This window comes from Neophocaena asiaeorientalis, unplaced genomic scaffold (genome assembly GCF_003031525.2).
Source record: "Neophocaena asiaeorientalis asiaeorientalis breed wild unplaced genomic scaffold, Neophocaena_asiaeorientalis_V1.1 scaffold149, whole genome shotgun sequence".
NCBI lineage: Eukaryota > Metazoa > Chordata > Mammalia > Artiodactyla > Phocoenidae > Neophocaena > Neophocaena asiaeorientalis.
Window position 1 is genome coordinate 2,197,418 of NW_020174442.1, and position 18,687 is coordinate 2,216,104.

General features: G+C 45.0%; 1 protein-coding gene across 3 annotated transcripts in view; it reads left to right on the forward strand.

The window, feature by feature from the left end:
- The window catches only part of MARCHF3 (membrane associated ring-CH-type finger 3), a 150,329-nt gene that overhangs the window by 121,479 nt on the left and 10,163 nt on the right, over positions 1–18,687 (forward strand). For all 3 annotated transcript variants that reach the window (XM_024757185.1, XM_024757186.1, XM_024757187.1), the window contains exon 4: positions 15,614–15,823. In XM_024757185.1, coding sequence (XP_024612953.1) covers positions 15,614–15,823 — 210 coding nt within the window. The remainder of the gene's footprint in view (positions 1–15,613; positions 15,824–18,687) is intronic.

Below are 18,687 nucleotides of genomic sequence, written 5' to 3' on the forward strand. Positions count from 1 at the left end.
AAGAAACTTGAAGTCACTTTTACCAAGGCTGTTTTTCGGTCTCAGATTTTATAAAACACGTTTATTCAGATACAATTCATTTACCACATAGTTCACGGATTTGAAGCATACAATTCAGTGACATTCAGTGTATTCACAGAGTTCAGTAACCATCACCACGGTCAATTTTTTTAATAAAAAAATTTTTTTTAATTTGTCTACAGAAATTTCACTCCTAGGTATATACTTACAGAAATGCATACCTATGTTCACCATGAAACATGTACAGCAATGTTCAGAGCAACACTACCTATACTTGCCAAAAACTGTATAAAATCCATGTGTCCATCTCTAGCAGACAGGGCTGGAACCAGAGTGAGGTAAGTGAAGCCCTCACCTCAGGAGCAAAATTTAAATGGTGCCCAAAAATCTAATACTCAAGATAAATAATATTTTAATGTGATGGATTTTTTTCAATCACAAGTAATGCAAAAACTCCATGATGAACAAACTATCAAATTTTTAAATAAAAGCAGGATCAGTATTACTGATTTTTCCTCAGGCTTCAGGATGGCTTGGCACAGAAATGACAGTAGAATGGACAGATAAATTATGCTATATGCAATGAGAATAAATGAACTACAACTACAACAATAGCATAGATGAATCTCACAGATATAATGTTAAGCAAAACAAGCCAGACACTAAAGTGTATGTACTGGTGACTCAAAAATAGGCAAAGTTCTTGTTTAAAAGTAGGTGAAACTAATCTAGGATATTAAAAATCAGGATAGTGATTTCCCTTGGAAGGGGGCATGGGATGGGGAGGAGGGTTCTGTAACTCTAGGAATATTCTGTTTCTTGATCTGTATGTTCCATGGGTTTTAAACTTTGGGAGAATCCATCAACCAGCTTATTTATGATTTGTGTACTTTTTATATGTGCTAAAAAAAATTTAGGAGTTGTCTTACTCTAGACCTAGAGATTATCATACTAAGTAAAGTAAGTCAAAGACAAATATCATATATCACTTATATGTGAAGTCTTAAAAAATGATACAAATGAACTTATTTACAAAACGAAGCAGACTCACAGACATAGAAAAGAAACTTAGGGTTACCAAAAGGTAAACAGAGGGAGAGATAAATTAGGAGTTTGAGATTAATTTATACACACTACTATATTTGAAATTAACAGATACATACTATTACAGATAAAAAACAACGAGGACCGCCTGTGTAGCACAGGGAACTGTATTCAATATCTTGTAATAACTGATAATGGAAAAGAATCTGAAAAAGAATATAGATATACATATGTGTATATATATCTCTATACACATTCATATATATGTATAACTGAATCACTTTGCTGTACACCTGAAACATTGTAAATCACCTACAGTCCAATTTTTTTTTTTTTTTTATGGCTGCATTGGGTCTTCGCCAATGCGCGGGCCCTCTCTAGTTGCGGCGAGCGGGAGCCACTCCTCGCCGCGGTGCGCGGGCCTCTCACCGCGGTGGCCTCTCCCGCTGCGGAGCACGGGCTCCAGGCACGCGGCCCCAGCAGCCCTGGCCCGCGGGCTTCAGAGCGCAGGCCCAGCAGCTGCGGCGCACAGGCCTAGCTGCTCCACGGCACGTGGGATCCTCCCGGACCAGGGTTCGAACCCGCGGCCCCTTCCTTGGCAGGAGGCTTCTTAACCACTGTGCCACCAGGGAAGTGTTTATAATTCAATTGTTTAAATGTGTGGGAAAACGAAAAGTATTACAAAAATAAAATTGAAAAAAGAATTCCCCTACTTAGAAGTGACAATGTATACAAGCGACTTCAAGATGAGATGAGCCCCTGGAGGAGGAGACCACAGTCAATTTTAGAACATTTTCATCACCCTAAAAAGAAACCTCACACACTTCAGCCTTCACTCTCCAGTCCTCACATCCCCGCCCCCGCCCCCTCCCCCCAGCCCAATGCAACCAAGAATCTATTCTATATCTCTATGATTTGCCTATTCTGGACATTTCCTATAAATGGAACCCTGCAGCGTGTGGTCCTTTGTGACTCGTTTCCTTCACGTAGCATAAGGTTTGCAAGGTTCAGTGTCAGATTTTATAGAAAGCGTATCTTAGCCTTCCTTGCTATCATTTTTATTTGACTCCTTCTCAACATCCTATTTACCTTAATACACTACCATTTACTGAGTCCTTACCCTGTGCCACTGTTCTAGGTACTTTCGTGTTCTACTATTTGTATGTATAACCTTCTCCATTTTAGAAAGGAGAAAACTAGCACAGAGGTGTGGATGGTTTACTTCCCTTTTAAAGTTTTGTCTTTTCCCTATCACAATTTATGTGATGAAACCCTGTTCATTTTTTTTAACTCTTTTATTGTGTGGAAATCATCTGTGCGTTGATTTTTTTATGTGGTCTGAAGTTTAGCCGTCTTTGTCCAGTAAAAGTCCTTTTTTTCTTTAAGCCCTTTAATTTAATTTGGCTGCTTTCATGATTCTGCTGCCCTACAACTGCACAATTAATTTTTTAAATATTATAGTTTGTGCCCTAGGTTGATGTTTTTCTTAAACCAGGGTCTAAGGAGAGATTATGGATTCTCAGAAGGCAGTCAAATTCTACTGCCCATACTCCCATATTCATCAAAGCTCAGAGAGTTGGATTAGACCAAAGAGTGTCTTAAGACAGTTTAGGAAGATACCCTGGAACAGTGCTTCTTCTCCGCAAATATGTTTGAGAATCAGATCAAAGCTTGAATTCTCTCCCCTGAAATGCACAGACACCCAGTGTTCAAATAAAGTCACAAAGGTTTTCTGAAGCCCTATGCCCAGGGTCAAAGACCCCTGACCTAGAAGGATAGTTATATAAGCTGCAAGGGAATATGTAGATTTTCCAAAAGTGTCTCTTGCACCCTTAAAATGTTTTAAGCGTGAAAAGTAAGGGAAACTTATCAATCCTTCACTGTAAATTCCTTCTTCTGTGAGGAGGCCACATTATAACTCTGGGGTGTCACAACAGCGGATAGGATTTGCTAGTCTTGATGGGAGGGCTGCTGGTTCAGTTCTGCACATATACGGGACTGGGCTAGTTATTAACTTGGGTTCTTCCGTGGTTGGCTTGGTTCTGCCACGAGGGCACATGTCTCAGGATCGCTCATGCTAAAAATGCACGTGTGTCTCCCGATTGGAGTTGAGCTTTCCCACAGGCAGCAGCAGCTGTGTTCATCCAGCCAGTCTCCGGCTTGCCCGTCTGTAAATGCCAGTCCCTGACGTCATGACCCCTGTCATGGAGCCGTTGCCTCTACCCATTAAGAATGTCTTCCCTGAAGGCAGCTCTGGGGGATTTGTAGCAAAAGGGTCTACAAACATTGAACATAATCAAAAGAAGTAATGCCAGCAAAATGGAAACCATCACCCTCCCCTCACGTGACACCTCAGCGTATTTCTACCTGGTGGTCGGATATTCCGGGCCCCATACCTAATGGAGGGTATCTGAAGAGTCTAGGGGAGTGGCTGGGGGAGCCTGGACAGAGAGGGGGAGACTCTTTCACCTGGATGTGAGGAGGCTAAGGAAGGGCATGTCTGAAATCTTACAAATCATGAACAACTTAAGATAACGTGGGCATGACGTTCATAGCACGATCCGAATTACATGAATGCTGGTGGGCTCCCCTTGAAATCTGAGGGCAGGAGTGTCGAACAAAAATAAAGAGGTTCCGGCAAATACTGCAACTCATGAACTTAAGACATTGCCTTCGGTGGAGCCTTGAGAGATTCCAGATCCATTCGTTGCTAAGATGTGTCTAACGTCAGCAAGGTCAGACAGGCCCTAAATATTTGGGGAACTTTTTGGCAGCAAAACATTGGACTGTAAGCACTGTGAACATAAAAGTTCCTCTGTTCTCACAGTTGTCCATCTAGCAGAAAGTTCCTCTTTTCACAGTATTCCCATCCTTGCTGACTTTGGGAATATATGGCCCTGGTGAGAATGTCTCTTCTATCCTGTATTTTACACATGCATCATATTTCAGTGAAATCCCTCCACCACACTCCGCTTGGATAGCTTTCATACTCACATTCTCACTACATCTGAGGGACACAGATTTTTTAATGTGGTCCCATTTTGAGGACCTGGTTGTGAATTTGATTTTTCCCTCTCTATTCCTTTAAATATCCCCAATTCTTAAAATAGGGATGTGTTATCCTTATTCATGTTATTCATCATATTCTTATCTTCTGTACAGTGTTCCAACTGGGGTTCTTACTTGGTACCCTGTCCTGGCATCTTTTATCCCATGATCCTGTCTTTCTGCTGGAAGTAATTATTCGAAGCTCCAGAAACCTGGGCTCCAACCACAGACCAGCAGAAAGGGTGTTAGATGCCAGCAGCTTTACCAGCTGGAGCGCCAGGGGCCCCATAAGAGCCAAAAGGAAGCAGAGCTCCAGGAACTGGGAGCTGCTGTATGTGTCCTGTTTATAGTAGACTACACGGTATGATTCCATTGGCTCCCAGAGTAATCATTTTTATTGTTGGCACTATGCGTTCTATTGATTAATTTCTTCTGCAAATTTCTGTTTTCTTTCTCTTCATCCTCTCTTGGTTGTTTATCTCATCTTCTTATGTTTCTGGCTTTACATGGATCACATATGCCACATAATTCTGCAGTACCTTCTCATACTTTGTTTTTGTTTTTTTTAAGATTTTTTTTGATGTGGACCATTTTTAAAGTCTTTATTGAATTTGTTACAATACTGCTTCTGTTTTATGTTTTGGGTTTTTTGGCCACGAGGCATGTGGGATCTCAGCTCCCCGACCAGAGATGGAACCCCGCACCCCCTGCATTGGAAAGCGAAGTCTTAACCACTGGACCGCCAGGGAAGTCCCGCTTCTCATGTTTTGGATAAGCAATCTCCATTTGGCTGTGATCACACAGTGATGATCTAAACTAATTAGAGCCAAATGATTCGCATTTTACTTATATCTGAAATTGCAAGTGAATATATAAAATTATTTTGCCATCTAATCCTGCTATGCTGCTAATCTTATCCTTGGAAAATTTCAAACCATTGGTGTGAGTGTGTGAAGCATTTGTTTAAATAATGCTGAAGCCAAATTATAATGTTCCAGACACAAATATAATACTTATGGAGCATTATAGTCCATTAACTGGCTTACCTGCCTGAGGACTCCAGGGAGCGTCACAGATGTCTAGGGTGTCCCCGAATATGATGTACACTTCAGTCAAATCTCAGCTGTGAAGGCCCAGAGCAACTGCTAAGCATGTGTCTGTGACAGAAATTACTTTACTGGATTTGATCAGAAGAGTCGGGGAAGTGATTTTATTTATATGTGTATACATTTCAGTTAAACCCATCTGATTTCTACTCAAAGCGATCCCCAGGTTAAGAAGGATTTGTGTATTTCTTCGGCTAGTATTTATCAAGCACAAACTAAATATTTTAGGAAATGGGGTTATAACTGTGAATAGGCCAAAAGAACACTGTGTACTAATAGAGTTTACCTGCTAGGAAGAAAGAAAGAATAAGCGAGTAAATAAATAAAAAGATTATCTGTGATGGTGATACAAGTTATAAAGGAAGAAACAAGCTCTTGTGGTAAAGGATGACCAGAGAGAGAGAAGGTAGGGTTTTGTGAAGGCCTCTCTGAAGAGGTGACCTGTGAACCCAAGACCCATGAGAAGGAACCAGATGTGGGAAGAGTAGCAGGCAGAAGCAACAGCCACTGCAAAGGCTCTGAGCCAGGCCAGTTCGGTATTTCTGAAACAGGAAAAAACACTGCAAAGGAGCACTGTTTGAGGGGTCAAAGGAGCTAGATTGGAAGGTGCTTCAGCTTTTCTGTCGTGGACTCCTTGGCCATCTGTTGAAGCCTACGGATGGATCTCTTCTCATAATCATGTTTTTCATTACATAAGACAAAAATACATAGGACTGCAAAGAAGACAAATTACATTATAATACAGCTATCAAAATATTTAAAAGACAAAGCTGCGACATAAAATATAAGTGCTGCTTTAACACATTTGGTAGCAGATCTAATAACTAACTATGAAGTACAATTTGTCTGAAACAGTTGTAATGTGATATGAAATGTCTGTGGTTTCTCTAGGTGACAAAGTCACAGGTACGGCTCATACCACTAAGATTTTCTGCATTACTCAATGAAATACTAAATTTCAATTAGAGGCTGTGAAAATAAAGGTGTGATTTTCCCCCCCATTGTAAAATCACAGATCCCGTGAATCCTCTCCTTGGACCCCCTGGGGTCTGTGGAGCCCTGGGTACAAACAGCGGGGCTACATCACGCAGGTTTCTTGGGCCACGGCAAGGCGTTAGACTAAGCGCTATGGGGAGCCGCTGGGGAAATCTAAGCAAGAGAAGTGGTGTGATATTGCTGCTTTATATATAGAACCTGGATTCTAGGATAACAGTAGAAGAGTGAGGCGACTATTACATGGTTCAGGTGAAAGACAAGGGTGGCTTGGAAAAGAGTAGTGGCCCTAGAGAGTGAGATGTGAACGTGTTCAAGATGTGTTCCAGAACTGCCAGGACCTGCTGATGGATTGGGTAGAGGGGGCGGGGAATGAGGAAAGGCAGATAAGGATGGCACAGAGGTTGCTCACAAGAGCCTTTGGGTGTTGGTGTTGCCATGTACTGGGGTGGAATCACCTGGGAGCGGAATTGGATTGTAGGAGAGTTAGGGCGGTGGCTCTGTGAATCCAGTGTGGCATTGTGGACCTGGTGAAGTGTGAGATGTTTATTACACAAATGGAAAGAGATCTAGTATGCAGCAGGATCCACAAGCCTGGGGCTCAGAAGAGAGTAGGGCCGAAAGATGATATATCCACTCTACAGTTGAATCTGACGTTTTGAACAAAAGTGGGAAGTTAAGACAACTTGAGAGGGGCTTTCACTACTCCCCTCAAAGCTGCACCTTCCCACTCCTTTGAGGGAGAGCCCCCATTTTTCACTCCCCAAGAGAGGTGACGGAACTTGATAAAGGTCACACAGCATAAGGGGGAACCAAGAGGGGGCACCTGGAAGCAGTATCCTGTCTCCTGCTTCCAAGCACGTGTTTTATCTCTGCTCAGTGCTACTTCTCCAACCTTATCCATTGTGAGAGCAAACAAAAATTAGGATCAAGGTTTTATGTAGCACAAAAGCAAGCTGAAGGGAAGATGTGAAAGAACAGTAGGCTGCAGATTTCAAATACTGGCTTCTCCACCATATAACATTGAACAAGTCACTTAACCTCACTGAAGCTTAATACCCTAATTCAAAATGGGAATAACACCACCACCTGGTGTTATTAAATTCAGTAAAAATACCTGGCACATAAAAGGCACTCAGTACATATTTTTGGTTGAACTTTAGTTGAATAAATTTTTAAAATTCATTTATTTTTGGCTGCATTGGGTCTTCGTTGCTGCGTGAGGGCTTTCTGTAGTTGCGGCGAGCAGTAGCTACTCTTTTTTTTTTTTGAGGTACGTGGGCCTCTCACTGTTGTGGAGCACAGGCTCCAGACGCGCAGGCTCAGTGGCCATGGCTCACGGGTCCAGCCGCTCCATGGCATGTGGGATCTTCGGACTGGGGCACGAATCTGTGTCCCCTGCATCGGCAGGCGGACTCTCAACCACTGTGCCACCAGGGAAGCCCCAAGTTGTATAATTTTTAAGTGGACACTTGGTATTGTCTTTTTCTCATATATTTCAAGGTAGTTTTTTTTCTAGAAAAAAGAAGATAGTAATTGTGATGAAAACAGTACAAAGGACCTTGAATAATTTACTGAATTTCTCATGCTATTTCATGACCTATGGAAAAATAGATGATATTCCACGGTTATTTACATGTTAGAAAAAAAATGCTTGAACAGAAACTACAGGGTTTTCACCTTGTAGCAACAAAACACTACGTAGGGGCTTCCCCGGTGGCGCAGTGGTTGAGAGTCCGTCTGCCAATGCAGGGGACATGGGTTCGTGCCCCGGTCCAGGAAAATCCCACATGCCGCGGAGCGGCTGGGCCCGTGAGCCATGGCCGCTGACCCTGCGCGTCCGGAGCCTGTGCTCCGCAACGGGAGAGGCCACGGCAGCGAGAGGCCCGTGTACCACACAAAAAAAATAAAATATGGGCAGAGCCCATTCCCCATGTGAGAACAGCCACGTGTAAAGTTGAAAATGAAGGGCGAGAGGTAGTAGGAGAGACACAGAGGAAGGCAGAGGTGAGGTCAGGTTTTCTTGTAGTCCCAGGTAAACAGTTTGAACTATATTCTAACCACTGGAGAATTTTAAGCAAAGGAGCAACATGATCTGATTTATATATTTACAAGGTCACTGTGACTGCTGTTTTGGAAGTGGCCTAGGAGGTGACCAGAGTGGAAGCAGGGAGACTGTTGCCTCCCAAGGAGGAGGTGATGGTAGCCCAGGGATGGCAGCAGTGGACATGGAGAGAGGGGCACAGACTCCAGATGTATGTCGAAAGAGTGCCGACCAGACTTACAGAAGGGCTGGGTGTGCAGGGTAAGACACAGAAAGGAAACAGGATGACAAAGTGACTGGGTGGTTGGTGGTGTCATTTACCGATTCGGGTTGCAGAAAAGAAAGGTCATGAGGTCCGTGCTAAATCAAGAGTTTGGTTGTGGACAGATTAAGTTTGAGTTGTCTATTAGTCATGTAAGAGGAGCTGTTGAGTGGACTGCTGATATGCACATCTGGAGCTTTGGAAAGAGGCCGAGGCTGGAGATTGGCATTTAGGGTCATGAGCAAATCATCTGTGAAGTTTTCATTTGAAGTGCGTTGTTTCCAGTCGGGGTTGATGGATGTCTGGAGCGAGCATCTCCTTAGCTCCCCCGGAATCAGAATCACCTGAGCAGCTTCAGCTGTCCTGGAAATTCACTGACAGACTGCGGAGTTGGGGGATTTAAAACACTGGCGGGAGTTTGTTTGGTTTTGTTCTCTGCTGTTTCAAGTTAACTGAACTGCATGATTTTCAGGTTTCATCTTCAGTTTTTGTTTTTTTGGTTTTTTTGTGGTACGCGGGCCTCTCACTGCTGTGGCCTCTCCCGTTGTAGAGCACATGCTCCGGACGCGCAGGCTCAGCGGCCATGGCTCACGGGCCCAGCCGCTCTGCGGCATGTGGGACCCTCCCGGACGGGGGCACGAACCCACGTCCCCTGCATCGGCAGGCGGACTCTCAACCACTGTGCCACCAGGGAAGCCCCATCTTCAGTTTTAAATCATGCAGAGGACCTGTCACATGTCTTCTGATCCTCGCACTGCCCCTTTCACATTGCGGCTCTCCAGGAAAGTAAGACAGCTCAGTGCAGGCTGTGTTGGACTTTAAGAATAAGCCCTGTCCCAAGAAAGGCAAGCGCTTGGTAAAGAACTCTGCCAAGTGTCAGATTAACAGGAGACACTCAGGCAGATAAACATTCTGAGTAAACATTCTGAGATCATGCCTTTTTTTTTTTCTTTTTTTTCTACTCCATAAATTTGTTATGGTTCTATCACTTCTACCCCTTCTATCAGTCTCTTTCATTCTCATGATGGTTTCTCATTAAGGAGATTCATGGGGAAGGTTGTAATCGATCAAAGCTATTAGCCACCAGAGTGTGATCTGGTTCCAGTACAAACTGACCTGCCCGATGTCCCGTCTGCCTTGGAGATTTAAGCCGATTAACTTAGAGTCTGGGAGGCAGGATCTAATGTCCTGTAGCACTGCACCCTCTCACCTCTACCCGCCAGTAAGGGATTTAATAAACTGACACTGTCATTAGAACTGAACCCACAGTTAACCCACCTTGAAAGTAACCACTAGTGCCTCGCTCACCTTGGATGTACATTTACAGCCAGTAAATGATGCTGTGTCCCTGGCAATGGAATGCTGCTTTAATTCCCTCTGCTGCCTCAGGCCCTACACTGCTGATTATGGTGGAGGTTTCTGTTTTGTTTCATTGGTTGGTTGGTAGTTGTTTTTGTACCTACTTCCTAGATCAATCTCATGGTTCGGAAACAAGTCAGTGATTGGAATGAGGTCGCCACAAAAAAGGGCAGCTCACTGCCAGGGCTTTCAGTAGCACAATCTCTGTCTGCTTTATGTTTTTGGTGGAATCAGAGAACAAAAGGCAGGAAGGTGCCCTGGGCTGCCCACAGATCCCCTGGAAGCCATAGGGGTGGACCTGCCAAGTGAAAGATGCCATGCAAATTAGCATTCTCCATCACAGACCTCTGCTCTTAAAATACAGCTAACCACCAAGTACAAGCTGAGTACTAAGGTCAAACTAAAGACTCTTCAAGAATGATATTTTAGCTGCAAAAGCTGTCCACAAGCAGCAGGATAAATTAATGGGTATTTTGCACCAGGGGAACCATGATAAGTAAATATTCCTTCTTGCACTGATAACACCAGTTAAGGTGCAATCCTCCGCCCCCCTTCATCCACCCGCTCTTCTCCCCCTCCCTTCCTTTTTTTTTTATTGACAATGATGATATAATAGGAGCACAGTCCTTGGAGCTAGACCACACAGATCAAAGCCAAGGCCAAACTCCTACAAGTTTTTTAACTTCTCCGAGCCTCAGTTTCCCTATCTATAAAATGGTGATGATAATAATGGTACCTCTTTCAAAGATTATTGAAGAGTAGATCAGTTACTACATGTAGCAGATAAGATAGTGCTTGGCGTGTTGTAAGGTCTGAGTAAACGTGTAAACTTAAGCTACTGTCATTCATTCAACCTTGTGAACGTTGAACGTGCTACAGATGCCAGCGACATAAAGGTAAGGGCCTACCTCAGGTCAGTGGGAAGACGGACACACCAACAAACCTGCCACTCTGCCTCAGCAGGCCCTTTACTGAATGTGTGCGAGATGAAGATGCTACTACAGAATAGGTATAATACTCTCTATATAATAAGTATAACTGGTAAGAGAGGCAGAAGACATAAAAAAGCAAGAAATGTAATTGAACAATAATTGAGATCAACCTTTTGCCTCTTAAGACTTAAGCTAGGGCTTCCCTGGTGGCACAGTGGTTGAGAGTCCGCCTGCCAATGCAGGGGACACGGGTTCGAGCCCTGGTCTGGGAAGATCCCACATGCCGCGGAGCAACTGGGCCCGTGAGCCACAATTACTGAGCCTGCGCGTCTGGAGCCTGTGCTCCGCAACAAGAGAGGCCGCGATAGTGAGAGGCCCGCGCACCGCGATGAAGAGTGGTCCCCGCTTGCCACAACTAGAGAAAGCCCTCGCACAGAAACAAAGACCCAACACAGCCATAAATTAATTAATTAATTAATTTTAGAAAAGAGTTAAGCTAAAATGCATGACAATGTAGCTGAGATTAAATGCCCAGAAATTGGACCTTATTGTGGTTTAGTAAAAGGATTAACATAGAACAGAACAGCAGCCTAAAAATATTTTATCAAGTTACCATGATAACATCCTGGCCAGCCAACCATTCAGTTATTTGATGTACCGATAAAACAGCAGGACTTACCGTATTCCACCAAGCTGAAAATCTGCAAAACGTCTAGTGTGTGCATGTGGGGGCGTATACACACACACACACACACACACACACGCACACGCACACGCGCACGCGCACGTGCAAATGCCATTTGGTGCAGAAAGAAAACATAAATATGGAGAGCAAGGAACAGAAGTGAGGCTGGTCTCAAGCTCACCCCTAATACCCACTTGCAATCTATCCTTAGGTGAGTTACTAAACTCTGCTCCCCAGTGTTTGCATCTGTAAAATGGGGATAATGTTAGCACCTGCCTCACAGGGTTATTGTGAAGACTCAATACCACGCGCACATGCAAATGCCATTTGGTGCAGAAAGAAAACATAAATATGGAGAGCAAGGAACAGAAGTGAGGCTGGTCTCAAGCTCACCCCTAATACCCACTTGCAATCTATCCTTAGGTGAGTTACTAAACTCTGCTCCCCAGTGTTTGCATCTGTAAAATGGGGATAATGTTAGCACCTGCCTCACAGGGTTATTGTGAAGACTCAATGAGACATTGCATAAGACACTCCAAATAGCTAGCAGTGGCTTGCCCCAGCCTTGGTTCTGTAATAGGTTATTTTATTGCTGTAGTTTGCTGTGCACTAGACACTCCCTCCCCTGACTCCCTCCTCTCTCCCTGTCTCTCTCCCTCCCTCCCTCTCTCCCTCTGGATGTATATATATATATTTACACAAGTAATCCATGTTCATTTTAGAAAAACAAGAATATACGTACAAAAAGGAAAAAATTAAAGACCATTCTGATTCCACCACCAAGAGCAGCAACTATTTTGCTAGTATCCCTCTGGTCTTTGTCTATGTAAATTCACTACATCTATGTAAATGTCCATGTGTATGTAAATACATCACTACATATACAGGATCATACTCTACATTCTGTCTAGTAGAATTCTTTTCCTGTTCAGCAATATATCATGTCAGTAAATATAAAATATACATTACCATTTCAGATTACTTTATAGTAGTCTGTTTTAAGTAAATTCCATATTGTAGTTAGACAATCCCCTATTGCTGGAAACTTAAGGCAAAATCCCATTTTCTCTGTTATAAACTCTGTTTGTATAAATACCCTGTATCAGCCTATTTGGATACTTTGGCAGAGGTTCTTACCATGGCACAGGGCGAATTTTTCCTCAACAACAGACATTACCAGTGGTCTTATTCATGGGGCCTGCATTTGTGTGGGAGATAAATTATACTTAGGGTCCTGAAGAAGTCGCAGATTTTAACATAGCAGTACCTGTTTGAAGAACCTCATACCTAAATGTGACCCAGCAGCAAACAATACAAAGGGTGAACTGAGCCAAAGAAGAATATGTATAGTGTTAATAAGGTGCAGAATCCAGGTACTGGTGGTCATGGACATAAAAAGTGGCCTGGAAATTTTTCAGGAATATAGAAGATCAAAGAACAATTAGAAAATAGGAAACTGGGAACAAGCAATAGCAATTTCTAGTTTGCCTTTGCAATTTATTTTACATCAGAGTTCAGTAGTCATCCACAATTACCTCCTTGCATTCCTGAGTCATTTCATTGAGCAATGTCAAGGGCCACATAAAGTGCTAAGTTATTTTTAATAAAACGTACTCAGAATTCCCAAGGTACAGAAACTGGGGGGAGTCTTAGCCAATGAGATAAGCTTGTCTGTGCACATCTGTCGCATAGTTATTGAGAACCTACTATGTTCCAACAAGTGGGGACACAGAGAAAAGTAGGCCAGGCTCCCAGATCTGCTTCCAGGGAAAATCTAAGCTGTCAGGGGGTGAGGGGGAGGGCGCAGTGGGGGAGGGCCGCTGCTAGGTCGGCATTGTTGTTATAGAATCTGGACTTCTTTAATGTCTTGCAATGTCAATTTTCAAATATTTTACTGACAGGACATCTGAATAAGAGTGGAGAGTTTCTGATCCCCTTCTCAGTATCACCTGGAGCGGTCATTCTCCCTCACTGAGCCTCTGTAAAGTTGGGATAACAAGGCCTCGTTTCTACTCTCCACTTCACAGAGATAGTGCCAATGTTTAGATAAGAAAACGTTAATAACTAAGAGCTCTTTGAATTTCTTTGAAGCTGCCCAGATGTCTGAGGTAGCATGACAACACGTAGCAGGGTTAATACTGTTTGCACTTGATCATTTTGGTATTGTATTAAATTTGTATAATACTGCGTTTATATTCACAGACAAGTCAACTCCCCATAATCTATGTTTTAATATGTATTCAGCTCCATTTTTGAGCTGAGGTGACTTCTTTCAGCATCTCAGCCCATTTTTAAAGTGTATTGTCACTGGAAAGGGGTAATTTAGGCATTCGGGGTCATTTACTATTCACCTCAGGCAAACATTCAGGGGAGGGAACGTTCCAGAAATCTGTCTTCTGTGCCTTTGACCTCCCATCTCATGTGCTCACTCCTTGAGGCTTTTGTGTTGGCCCTTACACAGCTCTTTCCTCAACTTGCTTGCCCTCTTCGCAGCTCGTATGTCTCTTGTCTCTGCCCCGAGCCTGGCCTTCCCCCTCTCTCCAGTCACTTCCATCCACTCTTGTCTCCCTGTCATGGTCCTTTCCCTCCCACCAATGGTTTTGTAGGAAATGCTGTGCTGGCCCCTTGGGGTATCTGCTCAGCAGCCCACAGCACTGCTAGTCCCCGAGATGAGATGGAAGCCAGCCAGCCAGTGTCTCTCCCACCTCACCCTATCAACTGTGTGTGACCTCACTCTTTCCCTGGACTCCTTGGCCTCTGTCATCACTACATGGGATAGTGAGATGGGAATGTCAAATTACTTGGGCACATTTCCATGCTAATCCGAAGGAAAGCCACCTGGCTTCATTACCACTATGCACTGACTCCAATATGTAAGCATGACATTTCCTAGAATGGAAAACATCTCAGCAGACATTTAACAGTTCCCCAAGTGGGAGGACAGCAACCCTATTTCCCGTCCTGCAGGAATGCTCATCTCTAGTCTTTCAACAAGCTGACGTTTTCCCCACCCTTTCTGGAGTTGGTTCAGCCAAGATGGTAGCACAATTAAGATGTCAGAGACGGTCCTACGTAGGAGGTTCAGGGTCCTAAAACATAAGGCAGGGGCATTACAAGACGCATGGAGTCAGATGAGTCTCGTTCCCCAAGACCACCCTCAGGCTCAGAGATTGACTAGAAGGACTCACAAAGCTCTTAGAAAAGCTCTTAGACTCATGGTTACGGTGAATTACAACAGAGGGATACCAATTAAAATCAGCAAAGGGAGAAAGTGCATGGGGCAACGTCCAAGAGAAACAAGGCACAAGCTCCCAGATGTCCCCTCCAAGTAATATCACACAGATGTGCTTAATCTTTCTAGCAACAATCTGTAACAACATATGCAAAGCGTTATCTCTCAAGGATGTTCACCCGAGCCTCAGTGTTCAGGGTGCTTATTGGGGTCAGTCACAAAAGACATGCAGCACCTGCATGAAAGACCTCAAGCTACTCAGACTCCAGCCCCTACAACAAAAATAGGTGTTCAGCATAAATCACACTGTTGGCATAAACTATCTGCTTGCACTGGCACCATGTGGCCCAAGGCCTCAGGCATACAAAAACGCTCTTATGAGGTACATTATTACAAGGACTCAGAGCTCTTCTCTTAGGAGCCGGTCTTAAAAAAACAGGTCTTTCTTGGGAACATGCAGGATTTGAGCAACCTGGGCCTGCTGAGTTAACCCTTTCCCGCACACATTCCCAGGGTCAAGACGCAGGAAGGCTCTGGCAGCTGACAGCACCTCCTGCACCTCAGTTACCTTCCAAATAGAAGGTCCTCTCTGCCTTCCACACAGGGTCACTGTGATTCATAATAATAATCATTGAACTCTTTCAAAACCAGCAGGACACCTACAGCAAAGATGCTTTTATTATTACTATTACTCTCATCGTAATCACTACTGTTCATGGGACAGGGCATGGGAATGAGCCCTTAATGCTTCTGTGTGATCTCAGAACAGGTCAGAAGTGCCTTTTTCCAGATGCTGTAGACAAGGACAACCTCAGAGTAGTGTGTCTTCACTCCTCCCTGGCATTTAACCCTGTCCTTGCTTTTCTCTGTCTCCCTTCCCTTGGCAGTGGCTCAGAAATCCAGGCCCCCAGCACGAGAAGCGGACTCTGTTTGGAGACATGGTGTGCTTCTTGTTCATCACTCCTCTGGCCACCATCTCGGGCTGGCTCTGCCTACGGGGCGCCGTGGACCACCTGCACTTTAGCAGTCGGCTCGAAGCCGTCGGACTAATTGCACTCACTGTCGCACTCTTCACTATTTACCTCTTTTGGACACTAGTAAGTATGGCTCAGGGCCTGGGAGTTAGGTCGGTGGGAGCTGGCAGCCCCCCAGCTGGCACAGGCTCCCCTCTTGTCTGTAGCTCATCTCACCCACCCGGGAGCAGACAGACCTTCAAATGCTGGCGAGAGTGTGTGAATCGGTTTACTACTGCACGTGAATGTCCTCAAAGACATGCACCCCAGACATCCCTCTCCTCTCGTAGCCAAGGACTCCATCTGTTAGGAGGCCTGGCGTTTTCTTTCTCTCGTCTATGCTCCTCTCTCTTGCCGGGATTGTAATGTATGGTGAATGATTCACTTGGCCACTGTTGCTGTCGCTGCCTGCACAGATCATGAATCCTCCTGCTCGTTATTTTCTTTTTATGTCCTGACGCGGCCTAACGTCCTTGTTGGACGTGGAGCTGCACTTCGCCTGTTGATTATTCTGGGTTGGGATATTGACTGTGCTGCCCATAAAAACACTAATTCATCTAGCTGAGAAGCTGTCACTAAAGAAAAACCATTTCCCAATAAGTGTTCCTGCTGTGTATGAGGGGAAAATCTTTAACCCTCTCTGGTTCTTTATTGTTTTCACCCCGTGATTGCTCGGGTACCAGTTGGCAGTGCAGCATCTGCCGTCTCTTGATGCTTCCCTCTGAGACCTGCAGGGAAGGATGTCACGATCCTCTAGAAGGTTTTCAGAAAGCGGGCCCCCTGCTTCCGGGCATGACTCTCTAGTGCCTGCTCATCTCTAATCCGAGCACATTCCATTGTTATTCAATATGTACTTCCTGTCTAGACTGTCCCGTTCCCATACCGGCAGCACGGTGGTGTCGGAATGTAGAAGCTTCTAGCGCTCACACTTGCTCCCTTGCTCTGTCTCCCGAGTCCTGTGCCACAGCTGCCATTCCTGCCACACCGACCAACCGCAGCCCCTGCTCCTCGCATTTCCCTCTTGTCCAGCTCTTTGCCTCCTCTCAGGGGGGAATTTCAGACAATAAGTGGGGGACACATTTCAGTCTCAGTGAGAGGGGCATGACATGAGCCTTGGTAAACAGGTAGTGTTTACGATGCTTGGAGCTTTATCAGAGTCCTCTGGTTAAGGTAGGCATTCTGTTCCCAGCCTAATGAAGCCCCCAGGCAAAACTATTATTGTCTCCTTTAAATGTCTATGCTTCCAAAGTGTGTCCTGATTCATTGTGAATCAAGCAACCATGCTCACTCAGAAGCCACAAGGACACGGTGATGGGAGGAGGCTTAAAAATAAGAAATTAAAGGGCTTCCCTGGTGGCGCAGTGGTTGAGAGCCCACCTGCCAATGCAGGGGACACGGGTTCGTGCCCCGGTTCGGTAGGATCCCACATGCCGTGGAGCGGCTGGGCCCGTGAGCCATGGCCGCTGAGCCTGCGCGTCCGGAGCCTGTGCTCTGCAACGGGAGAGGCCACGACAGTGAGAGGCCCGCGTACCACAAAAAAATTTAAAAAATAAGAAATTAGGGAATACCCTGGCGGTCCAGTCGTTTGGGCTCAGAGCTTTCACTGCTGAGGGCCCACATTCAATCCCTAGTCAGGGAACTAAGATCCCACAACCTGTGTGGTGTGGCCAACAAAAAGAAAAAAAGAAAAGAAAGAAATTGTCTGTCTACTACTGTCTAACTACTGAACCACCTTGGGAAGTCATTTCACTTCTCTGAGCCTCAGTGTCCTCATCTGTAAAGTGGGGATGAGATTAATACCCATCCTGCCAACTTCCCCTGGTCTTACGAGATTGAAGTGAAAGCGTCCATGGGAAAGCACTTTGGGAAATAATTAAGTGTAAGTTTTTACCATGTTTAGAGGTTTGCTAGTCTCTGATTTTTCTTATACAAGTGCGTAAGGTGAAGGACGGATGAAGATATAGACTTAAATGATGGGCATTCAAACCAACTTAAGGCCTTTTTGAAAATCTGCTTTGTAAAGCACACACTTACCTAACAAGAAAGAAAAAAAGAGATTACCTATGATGTGATCCTATTTCATCTCTCATCCCAGGTGAAAGGAAAATTTGGGAGGGAAAGGTCCCCGGAGTGGCTCTTTCAGGAGTCTGATAACATACGTCATTCCAGAAATGCTTCCAAAAGGCAGTGCTGCGTGGTAACAAGCACATCCCTTCAGAATCCAAAGGCTCTGTGTTTAAACCCAAGGTTTAGCATCCTGATAGCTGTGTAACTTCAAACAGGTCCCTAACCTTTCTGAGCATTCTTCTCCTAATGCAAAAACTTGGGGAAACGACTGCTAACCCCTGGGCCAATATGCTATTGTGAGGATGAGGTGGGATGACCTCGGGAACATCCATCAGAGCACCTGGCAGAGGACGGGTTTTCTTCCTCTGACTGCTGTGTTCCACCACATCCTGCACTGCCCCCTGGCTCCCCGTAAAATGCCGAGCAGCTGGAGGGAAAGAAAGCGCTTCTCCCCTTGGGTGTGAAGAACGCACGGCCATAGCTCAGCAGCAGGTTATCGAATCTAGACTAACTCCTTCCCAGATAAATGCTGTACTGAGCGGCCCTAGCAAGAGCCGTAATTCAGAAGCTGACAGCACTTGGAAACTGCCCTCCAGCAGAATCGCACTGTAAACAAGCTGTCAGGCTTCAGGAGAATACGCTGTGAACATGTCTTAGATAAACAAACAGTGTCAGTCCCAGCCCGGCTCCTCGGAGGAGCCCTCCTGGAAGGGCCTCGCCGGGCGCTGTCAGGAGGGACCCGCGCCCCGTGCTGCTCGCCTGCGGGTGCCTGTGGAGCTCCTTGCCTCCACCAGGGCCCAGGCTTGACGCAGACTCGGGGAGTTCTGCCTTCTGAAACCTACTGTGCGGGAACACAGGTGTCTGGGACCCAGGAGGCCAAG